The following is a 13,917-nucleotide window of genomic DNA, read 5'->3' as shown; positions in this document are numbered from 1 at the left end:
TACTTGGGAGACTGAGACCGGAGAATGGCGTGAACCTGGGAGGCGGAGCTTGCAGTGAGCCGAGATTGCACCAGTGCACTCCAGCCTGGGAGACAGAGCGAGACTCCGTCTCAAAAAAAGATTTCCCCATGATTTGTACAGTTGTCCAGAAGACCACCAGGATGGCGAAACGGTAGAAAGGAGAGGTTTATTGGTGATATCAGTTTGCAAACCCAGAAAAGAAAGTCTGTGGTGTGAAATGAAGGTGCCCTCTCTTTGACGAGAGAAAGGCCAGGTTGGGTTTTATGCCTCACAGGGTCCATGTTACATAGTAGAGTCACCCATATTCAACAGGTTTGGGGGAAAAGCTATACATATCTGTGAGGGAAGCCTAGCACAGGTACAACGGATGAACATATATGTAACATGCATCTCATGTTCACTTTGATGTGGGGACTTAGCATTAAAATGAGGTGGAATTTGCCTAGGCACGGTGGCTCATGCCTGTAATCCCAGCACTTTGGGAGGCCAAGGCAGGCGGACCACTTGAGGTCAGGAGTTTAAGACCAGCCTGGCCAAAATGGTGAAAGCCTGTCTCTACTAAAAATGCAAAAATTAGCTGGACATAGTGGTGTGCACCTGTGATCCCAGCTACTCGGGAAGCTGAGGCAGGAGAATCACTGGAACCTGGGAGGTGGAGGTTGCAGTGAGCCAAGATTATGCCACCGCACTCCAGCCTGGGCAACAGAGGGAGACTCCATCTCAAAAAAAAAATTTAAGGGCTGGGCGCAGTGGCTCACGCCTGTAATCCCAGCACTTTAGGAGGCTGAGACGGGAGATCACGAGGTCAGGAGATCAAGAGCATCCTGGCTAACACGGTGAAACCCCATCTCTACTAAAAATACAACAAATTAGCTGGGCGTGTTGGCAGGGCCTATAGTCCCAGCTACTCGGGAGGCTGAGGCAGAAGAATGGCGTGAACCTGGGAGGCGGAGCTTGCAGTGAGCTGAGATCGTGCCACTGCACTCCAGCCTGGGGTACAGAGCGAGACTCTGTCTCAAAAAAAAAAAAAAATTTAAAAAGGTGGAATTTGGCTTTTTAGATCAAAAGGTGAACCACAGGACACAAAAACAGTTTGTGTGCAGGCTCTGCAAGCTGCTGAAACTGGCTTAAGGCCTGCAGATGCATCATAGAAAAGAATGTTTATAAGGCCAGTCCTCTGTCCGGTCTGAGTCATAGTGATCTGGGTTGTCAATCAGAGTTAGGAGGAGCCTAGTAGCTCCTACTACTGAGGAGTTTAGCAAGAGTGGTTTATCTTGTAGCTGTAGGGATTTAGAAATTTGCCATGCCAGCTGGGCCCTGAACCTTCACAACCCATAGATAACTGTTTCCTTAACTTTAGTGTTATCAGAAAGGGGTCCTGATCCAGACCCCAAGAGAAAGATTCTTGGACCTCAAGCAAGAAAGAATTCAGAGCGAGTCCATAGAATAAAGCTAAAGTCAGTTTGTCAGAGAAGTAAAGAAATTAAAGAACAGCTACTCCACAGGCAAAGCAGCAGCATGAGCTGCTTCACTGAGTATACTTATAGGTATTTCTTGATCATATGCTAAACAAGGGTTTTATTATTCATGAGTTTTCTGGGAAAGGGGCGGGCAATTCCCAGAACTGAGGGTTCCTCCATCTTTTAGACTATATAAGGTAACTTCCGGGCATTGCCATGGCATTTGTAAACTGCCAGGGCGCAGGTGGGAGTGTCTTTTCGCATGCTAATAATGCATATAATGAGCAGTGAGGGTAGCCAGAGGTTATTTTCATCGCCATCTTGGATTTGGTGCATTTTGGCCCGTTTCTTTACTGCATCCTGTTTTATCAGCAGGGTCTTTCTGACCTGTGTCTTGTGATACCAGCCCTGCTGACCTCCTATCTCATCCTGAGACTAAGAATGCCTGACCTCCTGGGGATGCGGCCCAGCAGATCTCAGCCTTACTTTTCCCATCCCTTATTCGAGATGGAGTCGCTCTGGTTCAAACGCCTCTGACATTAGGGTCCATCTTAGTTGATAAAGAGGCATCTGTTTGGTCTCTCGGATCAGAGTGCACAGTCCTCACCTGGTTCCTACTTCCTTAAAAACAACTGCATCCAAAAAGCTATAGTGGGTTCACTGTGTGTTACTATTTCTCAGTGTTCGGAACAGAGGGGATGCTCAGAAATGCTGGTTGATGAATAGTTTTCACAACTAAAAATTAAATGTGAACTTGTAGTAAACAAATACAATCATAAGAGATCCTGGCATGGGGTCTTCAGCGATTTGCCTGCGTCTCCAGTTGGTTTCTGTGACCCCACATTTCTTGATAGACCCAGGAACTGATTTCAAGCCTAGGCTCTTGACTTGTGGGATTATAAATGTCAGTCCGTTTTCACTCTAAGGATACTCCTGAAAAATGGGCATGATTCCAGACTAATCCTGATACAGAATGTTGAGTATTCATTTTCGCAGCCAAAACAGTGCCATCATGCGGCAGCGTCCTATACCATTTACAAATCTTGGCAACGTTGAAGTTACGCAAATGCTGAAGGGACTGAATTTGTAGTGATGTGTAGAATTTCCAAATTTGCACATGACGTTTAATATTATTATATCCCTCATTGACAGAGGTGCACAAACTGTCACTGAGCCATCACCTGGCCTGGTTCCTTCCCTCCACCCCCAAGATATGTGCTTACAAGTGTTCAGGTTGTTCTTGACGTGTTCTCAGGTGATGCTTGCCGACAGGAAGGGCACAGAAGAACTGTATGCAATCAAAATCCTGAAGAAGGATGTGGTGATTCAGGATGACGACGTGGAGTGCACCATGGTAGAAAAACGAGTCTTGGCCCTGCTTGACAAACCCCCGTTCTTGACGCAGCTGCACTCCTGCTTCCAGACAGTGGTAAGGACCCTGGGGTGTACTTCTGTGATGCAGCACCCAGCTCTCAGGGCTGTGCCTCAGCCCAGAGCTTCTTAGCATCCTTGTTCCTTTGGAGAAGGCTGGAGAAAGGTGTGATGTGATGTCAAGCAGAGGTGACTGGGGACCACCTCCCACCTCTCTCTGGTAGATACGGGGCATGCCTTTTTTGTGATGTCCTCTGCTTGGCATTCATGTCATTTAATTCAGCAAACATTTCTTTCTCTCTTTTCTTTGTTTTGAGACAGGATCTTGCTCTCTTGCTCAGGCTAGAGTGCAGTGGCGCAGTCACAGCCCACTGCAGTCTCAACTTCCCAGGCTTAGGCGATCCTCCTGCCTCAGCCTGCCAAGTTATTGGGACCGCAGATGTACACCACCACACTCAGCTAATTTTTGTATTTTTAGTAGAGACAGGGTTTTGCCATGTTGCCCAGGCTGGTCTTGAACTCCTGAGCTCAAGCAATCCCCGTACGTTGGCCTCCTGAAGTGCTGGGATTACAGGTGTGAGTCACTGCGCCTCGCCTTAATTCAGCAAACATTTCCATGAAAGGTTTTCTTCATGCCTGGTACTGTGCTAAGACTTGGGGATACAAAAACAAAAAAATACTCACGGTCTTGGCTTTTTTTTTTTGTAATGGAGTCTCACTCTGTTGCCCAGGCTGGAGTGCAGTGGTGCGATCTCTGCTCACTGCATCCTCCACCTCCCAGGCTCAAGTGATTCTCCTGCCTCAGCCTCTCCGGTAGCTGGGATTACAGGCTCGCGCCACCACGCCCGGCTCATTTTTGTATTTTTAGTAGAGACAGGGTTTCACCATGTTGGCCAGGCCGGTCTTGAACTTCTGACCTCAGGTGATCCGCCCGCCTCAGCCTCCCAAAGTGTTGGAATTACAGGCATGAGCCACCTCACCTGGCCATAGTCTTGGCTTTTTAAAACCACTGGTTCAGCTGCCAAACGTGGCATTGGAGCATAAGGAGATTTGATTTTGTAAGAGAGCATGTTCTTGTTCAGTGGCACACAACAGGGACTGGCAAACTGTGGTCTGTTCTCTATGGCCCTTGAGTTTAGGAAAGGTCATGACAAGGAAATCCAAAGAGTCATATATCGTGACATTCAAATGTCAGCATCCGTAAACAGCGGTTTTGGGACATCGCCACACTCCTTCCTGTATCTGTCATCTACAGCTGCTTTTGAACCATGAAGGCAGTGTTGAGTCGCACAAGAGACCTCACAGCCTAAAGTATTAACCTACGTACTGTCTGGTCCTTTATGGAAAAAGTTTGCTGAGCTCTGTCATAAAGTAAAACTAAATAGAGGACAAAAAAGAACATTCCAGAGCACTCATCAGTCCGTTGCAGGGTTTGCAAGTGGCCTGCAAGAAACAGAGATGTTTAGATGGCACCATAGTGAGATGTTGCCAGAGCCGGTCTTTCCACTCCTCAGAGGCTGTCCATTTTAAATATGACTCCATAATCAGTAGCTATAATTGATGCGATTATTACTATTTTCAACTGCCCATTGATCAGAGATCGACTTTCTGCCTTATGCCTCTTTGAAAACTCTTGGGAGAAGCCTCTTGGTGCTTTTGGGTTTTAGAATCTCAAAATGGCTTTGCAGCCACACGGAGCCTCTGGGTGTGCAGCAGCGGCTGTGGAGTCCGGCACCGGCCACTACGTGTCAGCCTAGCGCTGGCGGCTCGATGAGCTTCCTGCTCCCAGTCGTTCCCACTGACTCTGAATCAAGTCACACCAGGGAGAGATGAGAGAGCAGCATGCTCGGAAGAGACAACCGCAGCTCTGAATCCCAGCCCAGAGCCTGTAACCCTGGTTACCCTGATTAAGCTCTGGAAAGCTACAAAACAAAGACATGAAGATGAAATTAAAGTTCATAACAGGAAAACTAGAGATTGGGGCTCCCAGGGCTGCTTCCTGGCTATTAGCACAGCTTCATCATTTTTTTCTCCCTGTGTAGCACCTTAATGTTTAATAGCCTCTATGAAATGGGGATGTTTTCTAGCAGAGAGCAGAGGTCATTATTTCACTGTTAAACCCCTCCGTCTCCCTGTCTGTCGCAGCATGATGTCCTCATGAATATGCAGATTTATTTGGGTCTATGATACATGCCAATCATGGGGCCAACACTTAACCTACCAGTGACAGAGAAAATAGAAAAACAGTGTTGGGGCATATTTCAGATGCAAAAGAACATTTGATTAGCCTCTCCATTTAGAGCCCCCTGTCCCATGTCCAGTATCATTGAGCATGTGTAATCCTAAGCCTAAGAGATGTGATTTCAGGAATATTCATTTAAACACAATACTACATTAGTATGGCACGCCTCCCAGACACCGCAAACCAGGCTTTAAACATTTGGACCGTGGAGAAGCACTAGTTAAAATGAAATAATTGCCTTATGTGGATTCCTCACACCATCCCTTACTTAGAAATTTATTATATGGATAGGAAAATAGGGAAGAATGTTTGAGGCCATTACTATAATAGAGAGCATATGTAATAGGAAGGCACAGACACGTTGATGGAGAGCCATTATTTCAGGGTTATGTAATGACTTTATACTTCCCAAGGCCCTCATGCAGTAGGGTTTATTACTTATTCTTTCTTTGGAAAAAACGTTAAAGAGCTCTAAACTAAGCAGATCTGCCCGTGCAGTCCCCATTTAACTAATGAGAAAGCAAAACACAACCTGTGAAGAGTAAAGGAAGCCGCTTGGCTGGGGAGGAGCCCTGCTCACATGTTGAACCTTGGTCTGCAGGATCGGCTGTACTTCGTCATGGAATATGTCAACGGTGGGGACCTCATGTACCACATTCAGCAAGTAGGAAAATTTAAGGAACCACAAGCAGTGTGAGTATTATTTTTAAAGTTCCTTAATTTGAGCAACCAAGTTCTACCAACTGGAAACTTTCTTTTTTTTTTTTTTTTTCCTTGAGATGGAGGTCTCACTCTGTCACCCAGGCTGGAGTGCAGTGGCGCAACCTCGGCCCACTGCATCCTTCGCCTCCCGGGCTCAGGTGATTCTCCCACCTCAGCCTCCTGAGCACTGGGACTACAGGCGCCACCACCACACCTGGCTAAATTTCTGTGTTTTTGGTAGAGATGGGGTTTCACCATCTTGCCCAGGCTGGTCCCGAACTCCTGAGCTCAAGCTGTCTACCCACCTCGGCCTCCCAGAGTGCTGGGATTGCAGGCATGAGTGAGCCACCATGCCCAGCCTCAACTGGGAACTTCTGCTGGATGAAATGGGAAAGTGGGATTCTGCCCAGTTTTAGGTTGAATAAACCTAAACATGGGAGGCGGGGGCAGATACACTGGTAGGATCCGTCTAAGATGATTCCTAAGGAGCAGTTTATTCTATTTCCAATATTTCCAATAAATTGGAGATGGTGCCATGTCCCCTCATCACCCAGGTCCACCCTCATTGACGGAGTCATTCTTATCTATTGAACAAATGGTTATCACACACCTGCTCTGCACCAGGCACTGGGGGTATGAAAGGAACGAGGTGCTCCCTTTCCGGAGGGAGTTCACCCTCCGCCCTGGAGTCGGAAAAGTCACCCAACAATTAGTAGTGCGTTGCTGTAACTTTAGAGACTGGCACAGGATACCACACAAGCCCCTAAAAATCAGGGGGAGAGGGAAGTGTGTCCCCAGGAAATGCCTAGCTCAGGTGGGGGAAGAGCCTTCCAGGAAGAGGTGTGAGCAGAGGCAGAAGCAAGTCCAGGGAAGCAGCCTTGCAGCTCTTCAGGTGTGGGAGATGCTCTGAGATTATTTGAGGGTGGGGGAGTTGGGGGGAGCCTGGTAGGTGGGGCTCCGGGTGAAGAGCCTGGTAAGGAGCCTGGCTGCGGAGGATGGAAGAGGGAAGGCGCTGCAGTGGGGCTTGCACCGTCAGATTCAGTTTTTGCAGAGCTCTCTGTCTGGGGGAAGAAGGAAGCATGAATGGGAATGTAGAGGCTGGTGCAGGCGCTGGTGGGACCCTTTATAGATGAGAAGGAATGGGGCTGTAGTTAGGGGGGCTTGACCTTAGAGCCAAAGAGGAATAAGTGTCTTTGAAAAACATCCTGGAGGAAGAAAAGCAGAACTTACTATGGAGGAGAGAAGAGAGAAACCTCTTCCAGTGAGACCCCATTTTAGGCTTGGGCGGGGGCAGCCACCAAGGAGGAGGTGGTTTGGGGGTAGATTCATGAGCTCAGTTAAGAACGTTTTATTGGAATGCACCTTGCATGACGGGATGCGGGAGTTGGCAGCACGGGAGGAAGACGTGGCCTCCAGGTGAAGATGAGAGATTCATCTGAGGGGTGTGGGGAGCTGGGACTTTGGTGCTGGAAACATCATCTCACCTCTCAGGGGCCAGGAAGTCTCAGGAAACACCAGCGGAGTAAGCCTAAACAAAGGGCGAGTTTAGTTCCCCAGTGAGGAGGCCTCATGGGCATGTACCCTGATGAATGAAGTCAGCAACTGTTAATAGGATTCTGGCTGCTGTGCCATCTAAGAGATACATTGGAAGAATTTTTGGCCTGCGAGGGATTATCCACCCTAGGGAAGATTAACTGAAGGCAGAATAGGGAAATCTTTGGTTGCAAGCTTTAAAAGTGTGAAGGGAGATTTTTCTGCCCTTATTGTTCCTTTTCAGTTTTCAGAAATGCCTGTCCTTTTCTTCTGTCTTATGTTGTGGTTATAAAGCCTTAAAATACTCAGATGGTAAAATAAAGCCTGGTCACACAGGACTACAAACAGCAGATAGCACAGAGTCACCCTATGTTATGAAGTAATGTAAAGGTGTCTGGTCCAATATCCTTTCATTATATTATTTGTGTTGCAGAAAAGTTTAGAAAAGCATGAAAAATAATGTAAAGATCACCTGTAGTAATCCCATCTCTTCACCCTCCCCCTTCCTGTACTCTTCTAGCCTTCAGAGGTGGCCCCTCGTTAAGGGTTTGGTCTTGTCATTAGAGATTTTATTTTCTCTGCTGGTGTAGACACATGTGCCTACTTTGAGCCTTCTGCATGTGATCTTTGCACAGGCACAGTCTTGTGGCTTCTTGGACTTCAGAGACTCCTGAATGCTATGCAGATTTTTAAATATTCGCCCCCTTGTAATCTGAGTTTCAGCTATTAACCTATTAACAATTTTGAAGTGATGGTAGTTACTGCTTTTTATTATGAATTATTTAAAAGAGTAAACTCAGATATGAATCATGATGTGTGTCTCATTTATTCCAACACTTGGAAGGAATGAAAACACTAGCTAAAGAGTTCATCACCCACTATACTTTGCCTTCCAGGGAGTAATTGTGTTATACTTTCAAACACCAGTGTATTCTGTCAGTGAATAGGAAAATGGAAATTTTCTCTACTCTGCCATACTCCTGACATAGAATAGTCTAACTGGTATCCATTCTTTAAATGATTGTATTAGAAATTACTCTGCAGGCAATAAGCTACTTGTCCACCTTCCCCATACGAAAATAAGAAGCCGGCCTCATTGGTTTTATTAGCTGTCTCATTCACGGATGAACTGGAGGACGAAGTGATGGAAGGAGGACCAGGGGTTGGAAGAACACGTGAAGGCGATGCTGGTCTCTGAAAGCCTCTGGGTCCAACATTCTTTTCTCTCTTTGATGCTTGAACTTGAGAATGAAAAGTATATAGGCATCTAAAGAAGCAAGCGAGAAACCTGAAGCCTGTTTTCTTTTGCAGATTCTATGCGGCAGAGATTTCCATCGGATTGTTCTTTCTTCATAAAAGAGGAATCATTTATAGGTGTGTATTGAAGCCCTCCTACCAGCAGCTCAGCAGAGAGGTTAGCAGGGCTTCTGTGGGCATGTCACTCTGGAATGGCGACTTAAGACACAGAGTTGATAACCCCCCAGGAGGAACAGAGACCTGCTGGGACCCACCTTCCTCCTCACCCTGGAGGCAAATCAGAGCCACCTTCTGATTTCTAGACCTCAAAGATTTTATATCTTGTTTCTACTTTTTCCACAAGAAAACACATTTTTCTCTCCATTGACAGCTCCTTCCACTGCCTTGTCCTTGGAATGGAGGTCAGGGAGCAATGGAAACTGAATTCCTGTTACAGATGTTCAGCAGAAGGAGAACACGGGGAACTGGGGAGAGGCAAGGAAAGAAATCTATTGAATTAAATTCTTCCTGTTAGTAGCTGCGCTGAAAGTCTGGTGCCAAAGAAGGAAGAATTTCTTCCAGTATTAATTGAAGCATAATTAGAAGGATATATGGCACAGGCAGAATGGAAGGGACATGTGTATGACCCAGTGAGGTGGTTCTAAACCCGTGATTTTGCAAACCTGGTTGTGTGTCAGACCCCCTGTGTGGGACATGAATAAATCAAATGATTGAGATTTCCCCAGATGTGCTCAATTGGACTCTCTAGAATCACAGACACAGGCAAGATTGGGAATCACTAGTCCAGTCGTTTAGTCATCCATTCAGTATGCATTTAAGCACCTGCCATAGCCCAGGCACAATATTAGTCTCTGAAGATATCAACACACAGTAGCTCCTGATACTGCTCTCCGGGGACTTATAGTGAATATTGCCATTGAGCTGACAGGTATTCAAATATCCTTCTATTTCACCAGTTCCAAAGCAAACCATGTTATGTCATGGGAAGGACTCTGATTTAACCTGGTTCCTTGCAGGGATCTGAAGTTAGATAACGTCATGTTGGATTCAGAAGGACATATCAAAATTGCTGACTTTGGGATGTGCAAGGAACATATGATGGATGGAGTCACGACCAGGACCTTCTGTGGGACTCCAGATTACATCGCCCCAGAGGTAGGAACTCCGGTGCTCGTCTTCTAGACCGGGACTCCCAAGCTGTAAACACAGCCCTCTCATGGGATATGGGGTCACTGGCGAATCATGAAGTCATTGCATGGTCATGACCACTAAATGGATAAACTGGACAAAATAGACTAAAATAGAGGAAAGAGGAGAGCCCATTGCACATAGTAAGGTTGTGTCTTGCTTCCTGGAACTATTATTTGCTCCATGTGAACCAGTTGCTTGGGAAATTGCATTTCTTACATGGTCATGGTCAAAATCATCTAAGAAACACTGTTGGCCAGGCGTGGTGGCTCACGCCTATAATCCCAGCACTTTGGGAGGCCGAGGTGGGTGGATCATGAGGTCAGTAGTGCAAGACCATCCTGGCCAACATGGTGAAACCCTGTCTTTACTAAAAATACAAAAAATTAGCTGGGCATGGTGGTGCATGCCTGTAATCCTAGCTACTTAGGAGGCTGAGGCAGGAGAATTGCTTGAACCCAGGAGGCGGAGGTTGCAGTGAGCTGAGATCACGCCATTGCACTGCATTGCATAGCCAGACTCTGTCCCCCTAGCCCTTCCCCCGCAAAAGAAAACGCTGTTGAGTGGAGGGAATTGATTGTGAAAATACTCTGCGTGAAAAGCGGGGTGAGAAGGTGGTTGCAGTGATGGCGTTTTAGCAGCATCATAGTGATGACTGTTCTAAACTGCATGTTGTCTGGTCTAGGAAGAACGTATCAGTGTGGTTCTAAGCAAAATGGTTCCGGGACTTGTATCTTGACAGCAGCCGCCGGGCTGCTCTGCTTTTGTTACAACACTTACTGAGGATTTTTTTTTCCTGTTTTATGAAACATCCCACATGCCAATGATAGAATGGGTTGTCACTGTAGAGCCAACTTTCCATCCACACACGGTCCTGTGGATGCCACAGTTTCTTCCCATCTGAACCCCAGCATGGTGGAGACCAACGCATCCAAAGCTGAGCCGGCTTCAGCTCTTCATACAGCTCTCAGATGAGCTGCTGGCAGCCGGTCTCACATGTATTCAACAGATTACCCCATGCATTTATCTCAGAGACAGTAGGGACAGTGAAAAAGGCACCCACAAGCTCAGAAGTCAGACCAGTGTGAGCTTCAATCTGGAATCAGTTATTTACAGGCTGTGGGGACGCGGGTGAGTTACTTAACGTCTCTGAACCCCGTTTCTTCAGCAGCACGTTGGGGATAATATCCTCCTTGTAGAATTGCTGTGTGGATCAAAGTGCCTAATACAACATTTTGCATCTGGTAGACGCTCCATAGTCATTGTTCCAAAAGGGAAGCTGCTTTTTATTCCTTTGTGAAGACCTTTTACTTTTATGATATTTCAAGACTGTGGACACGTAGACTTCATTTAGAAATTTAAATTCTGAATCGCATGGCTAGGGGTGATATGTGATCTTACTGCATAACTTACTGGGATTTTCCCCTAAAAGAACTCCCTTGTTAGCACTTCCAGACACGAGGTGAAATTAAATAGTCTTATTTTTCAGATATGAATAGACAGGGTACTGTTAGAAATACAACCTCTTGATGTAGTATTTATTCCAAAGGCTGTTACTAGATGACAGGTATTAAGCAGGCTGTGATTATGAGACATTCAGGCTTCATTTAACAATTCAGCAGAGGCTGTAAAAGCTTAGTGACGGGGAATGGCAGCATTTTTAGGAATAAAGGTGACATTGAACCTCATCTCTATGAAGACCGGGTCTCTCCTGTTCCGACAAATAACTCCTCGTGTTCAGTAACACCTCAGCTGTCTCATAACACCAGGAGCAACAGTGTCCGGCAGAGATGAAATTTTCCGTATCATTAAGGTTTGTCCGTTTGAGTGTCTTGTCTTTTTTCATGGTCGCGTTTCGGTATCATTCACGGTATGAGTTCCTGTTGCCACTGTAACAGATAACCACAAACTCAACGGTTTAAAATAACTCAGATTTATGTTGTGGTTCTGGAGATCAGAGTCCAAAATCGGCCTCACTGGGCTGAAGTCAAACCGTGGGCAGGGTTGGTTTCCTCTGGAAGCTTTAGGGGAGAACCTGTTGCCATCCATGCCTTTTTCATTTTGGAGAGGCCACCTGCATTCCTTGGCTCGTGGTGCCTTCTTTTCCTCCTCCATGCAATGTAGCATCTTCCCATCTCTGTCTTTTCCGACTACAACCCTCCAGCCTTCCTCTTCTGCTACAAGGATCTTTGGGATTATATGGGGCCCACTTGGATAATCCAGGATCATCTCCCTAGCTCAAGATCCTTCACTTACCTCTGCAAAATCCTTTTTACTGCATAAAGGTAATATATTCACAGGTTCCAGGGATGAGAATGTGGACATCTGTAGGGGAGAGGGGACTTAGTCTATCACACTCGTTATGTGTTGGAGAACCTTCTCACCGTCCTCAACAGGGACACCTAAACACGCTTCTGGCATCTCTTGGTAACTTCAGGCATCTTCGTACACAGAGAATACTCTGCTCTCACTCTAGATACTTTCACATCTGAAGCCTTCATTCCCCTCCTTACATCTACTGTTCAAGCAATAATAGAGGAAGTAACTACCTTCTGTTGTCTACCGTGTGCCAGGCACATGATAAACCTTCTCTTGGCTGGGCGCAGTGGCTCACTCCTATAATGCCAGTGCTTTGGGAGGCCGAGGCAGATGGATCAATTGAGGTGGAAGTTCGAGACCAGCCTGGCCAACATAGTGAAACCCCGTCTCTACTAAAAAATACAAAAATTAGCTGGGCGTGATGGCGGGCACCTGTAATCCCAGCTGCCCAGGAGGCTGAGGCAGGAGAATCGCTTGAACCTGGGAGGCGGAGGTTTCAGTGAACTGAGATTGTGCCACTGCACTCCAGCCTGGGCAACAGAGTGAGACTCCGTTTCAAAATAAATAAATAAATAAAATAAACTTTCTCTCATTTAATCCTCATGACAAGCCCCACAGGGAGGTAGCATCAGACCTGTGTTTCAAATGAGGTGACAGAGGTGGTTAGTAACGTGTCTAAGGCCATGTTACTGAGAAATGCCAGAATTAGGCTTCGATCGCAAGCCCAGGTCACCTCCAAACCTTTGCACTGCTCACTACACTAAACTGCTGGAAACTTTGAGTGAGTCACATGTCCAGACAGCACTCTGCGTGCTTTCTGTCTTTAAGCATGGTGCCACAAGGGATACAAAAATACATCAGATGGCCCTTGCCCTCCAAGTGCTTTCAGTTTATAAGAAGTGACATCATACTGACCAGCAGGAACAAACATCTATATGTGGATTCCAGTCGGCTTTCATTGAAAACATCAGGCACCACTGCTTTGGAAAATCAATCAATAATCACTTTAGGTTGTTTCACCTTTTTTGTTGGCGTGTGTGTGTGTGTGTGTGTGTGCGTGTGTGTGATGGAGTCTTGCTCTATTGCCCAGGCTGGAGTGCAGTGGCGTGATCTCAGCTCACGGCAACCTCCACCTCCCAGGTCAAGCGATTCTCCTGCCTCAGCTTCCTGAGTAGCTGGGATTACAGGCACCAAGCCTGGCTAATTTTTGTATTTTTAGTAGAAACAGCGTTTCACCATGTTGGCCAGGCTGGTCTTGAACTCCTGACCTCAGGTGATCTACCCGCCTCGGCTTCCCAAAGTGCTGGGATTATGGGTGTGAGCTACCCCACCTGGCGTGTTTTTTTTTTTTTTTTTTTTTTAGACAGAGCCTCACTCTGTTGCCCAGGCTGGAGTGCCACAGCTCACTGCAGCCTCAACCTCCTGGGCTCAGGGCATCCTCCTGCCTCAGTCCCTGGGTTGCTGGTATTACAGGTGTGTGCCACCACCTGTGCCTAGCCTGTTCCAGCTTTGGCTAGCATTTTTTCCTCCTAAGTGTTCAGTTATTTGTCGTATTTGGCCACACGGATACTTACAGTATAAAGATCAAATAGGTTCAAGGTTTCAGAATGTGTGGAAAGGTTAAAATAATCCTGTCCTCTGTGCAAATACTCCTGTCAGGCAGAGACAAAATCATTATCTCACATGGCATTTTCCTTAATAGGCAAAGCAGAGGCTTAAGTATTTATGGCTATTTGTTCAAAAACCTTGAAATCGATTAATACTGTAGCATCTCCCGAGCCAGCGAAGCCAAACTGAGGTGGAAAACGTCACTGACAGATGAGA

At 46.4% G+C, this 13,917-nt stretch overlaps 1 protein-coding gene across 2 annotated transcripts in view; it reads left to right on the top strand.

Annotated features, from left to right (window-relative positions):
• PRKCA (protein kinase C alpha) overlaps window positions 1-13,917 on the top strand; it is a 516,290-nt gene that overhangs the window by 439,278 nt on the left and 63,095 nt on the right. For both annotated transcript variants that reach the window (XM_050762434.1, XM_050762435.1), the window contains exons 10-13: window positions 2,737-2,910; window positions 5,696-5,787; window positions 8,641-8,703; window positions 9,603-9,741. In XM_050762434.1, the coding sequence (XP_050618391.1) occupies window positions 2,737-2,910; window positions 5,696-5,787; window positions 8,641-8,703; window positions 9,603-9,741 (468 nt within the window). The remainder of the gene's footprint in view (window positions 1-2,736; window positions 2,911-5,695; window positions 5,788-8,640; window positions 8,704-9,602; window positions 9,742-13,917) is intronic.

This window comes from Macaca thibetana, chromosome 16, assembly GCF_024542745.1.
Source record: "Macaca thibetana thibetana isolate TM-01 chromosome 16, ASM2454274v1, whole genome shotgun sequence".
NCBI lineage: Eukaryota > Metazoa > Chordata > Mammalia > Primates > Cercopithecidae > Macaca > Macaca thibetana.
This window is presented reverse-complemented; position numbering and strand designations above follow the sequence as displayed.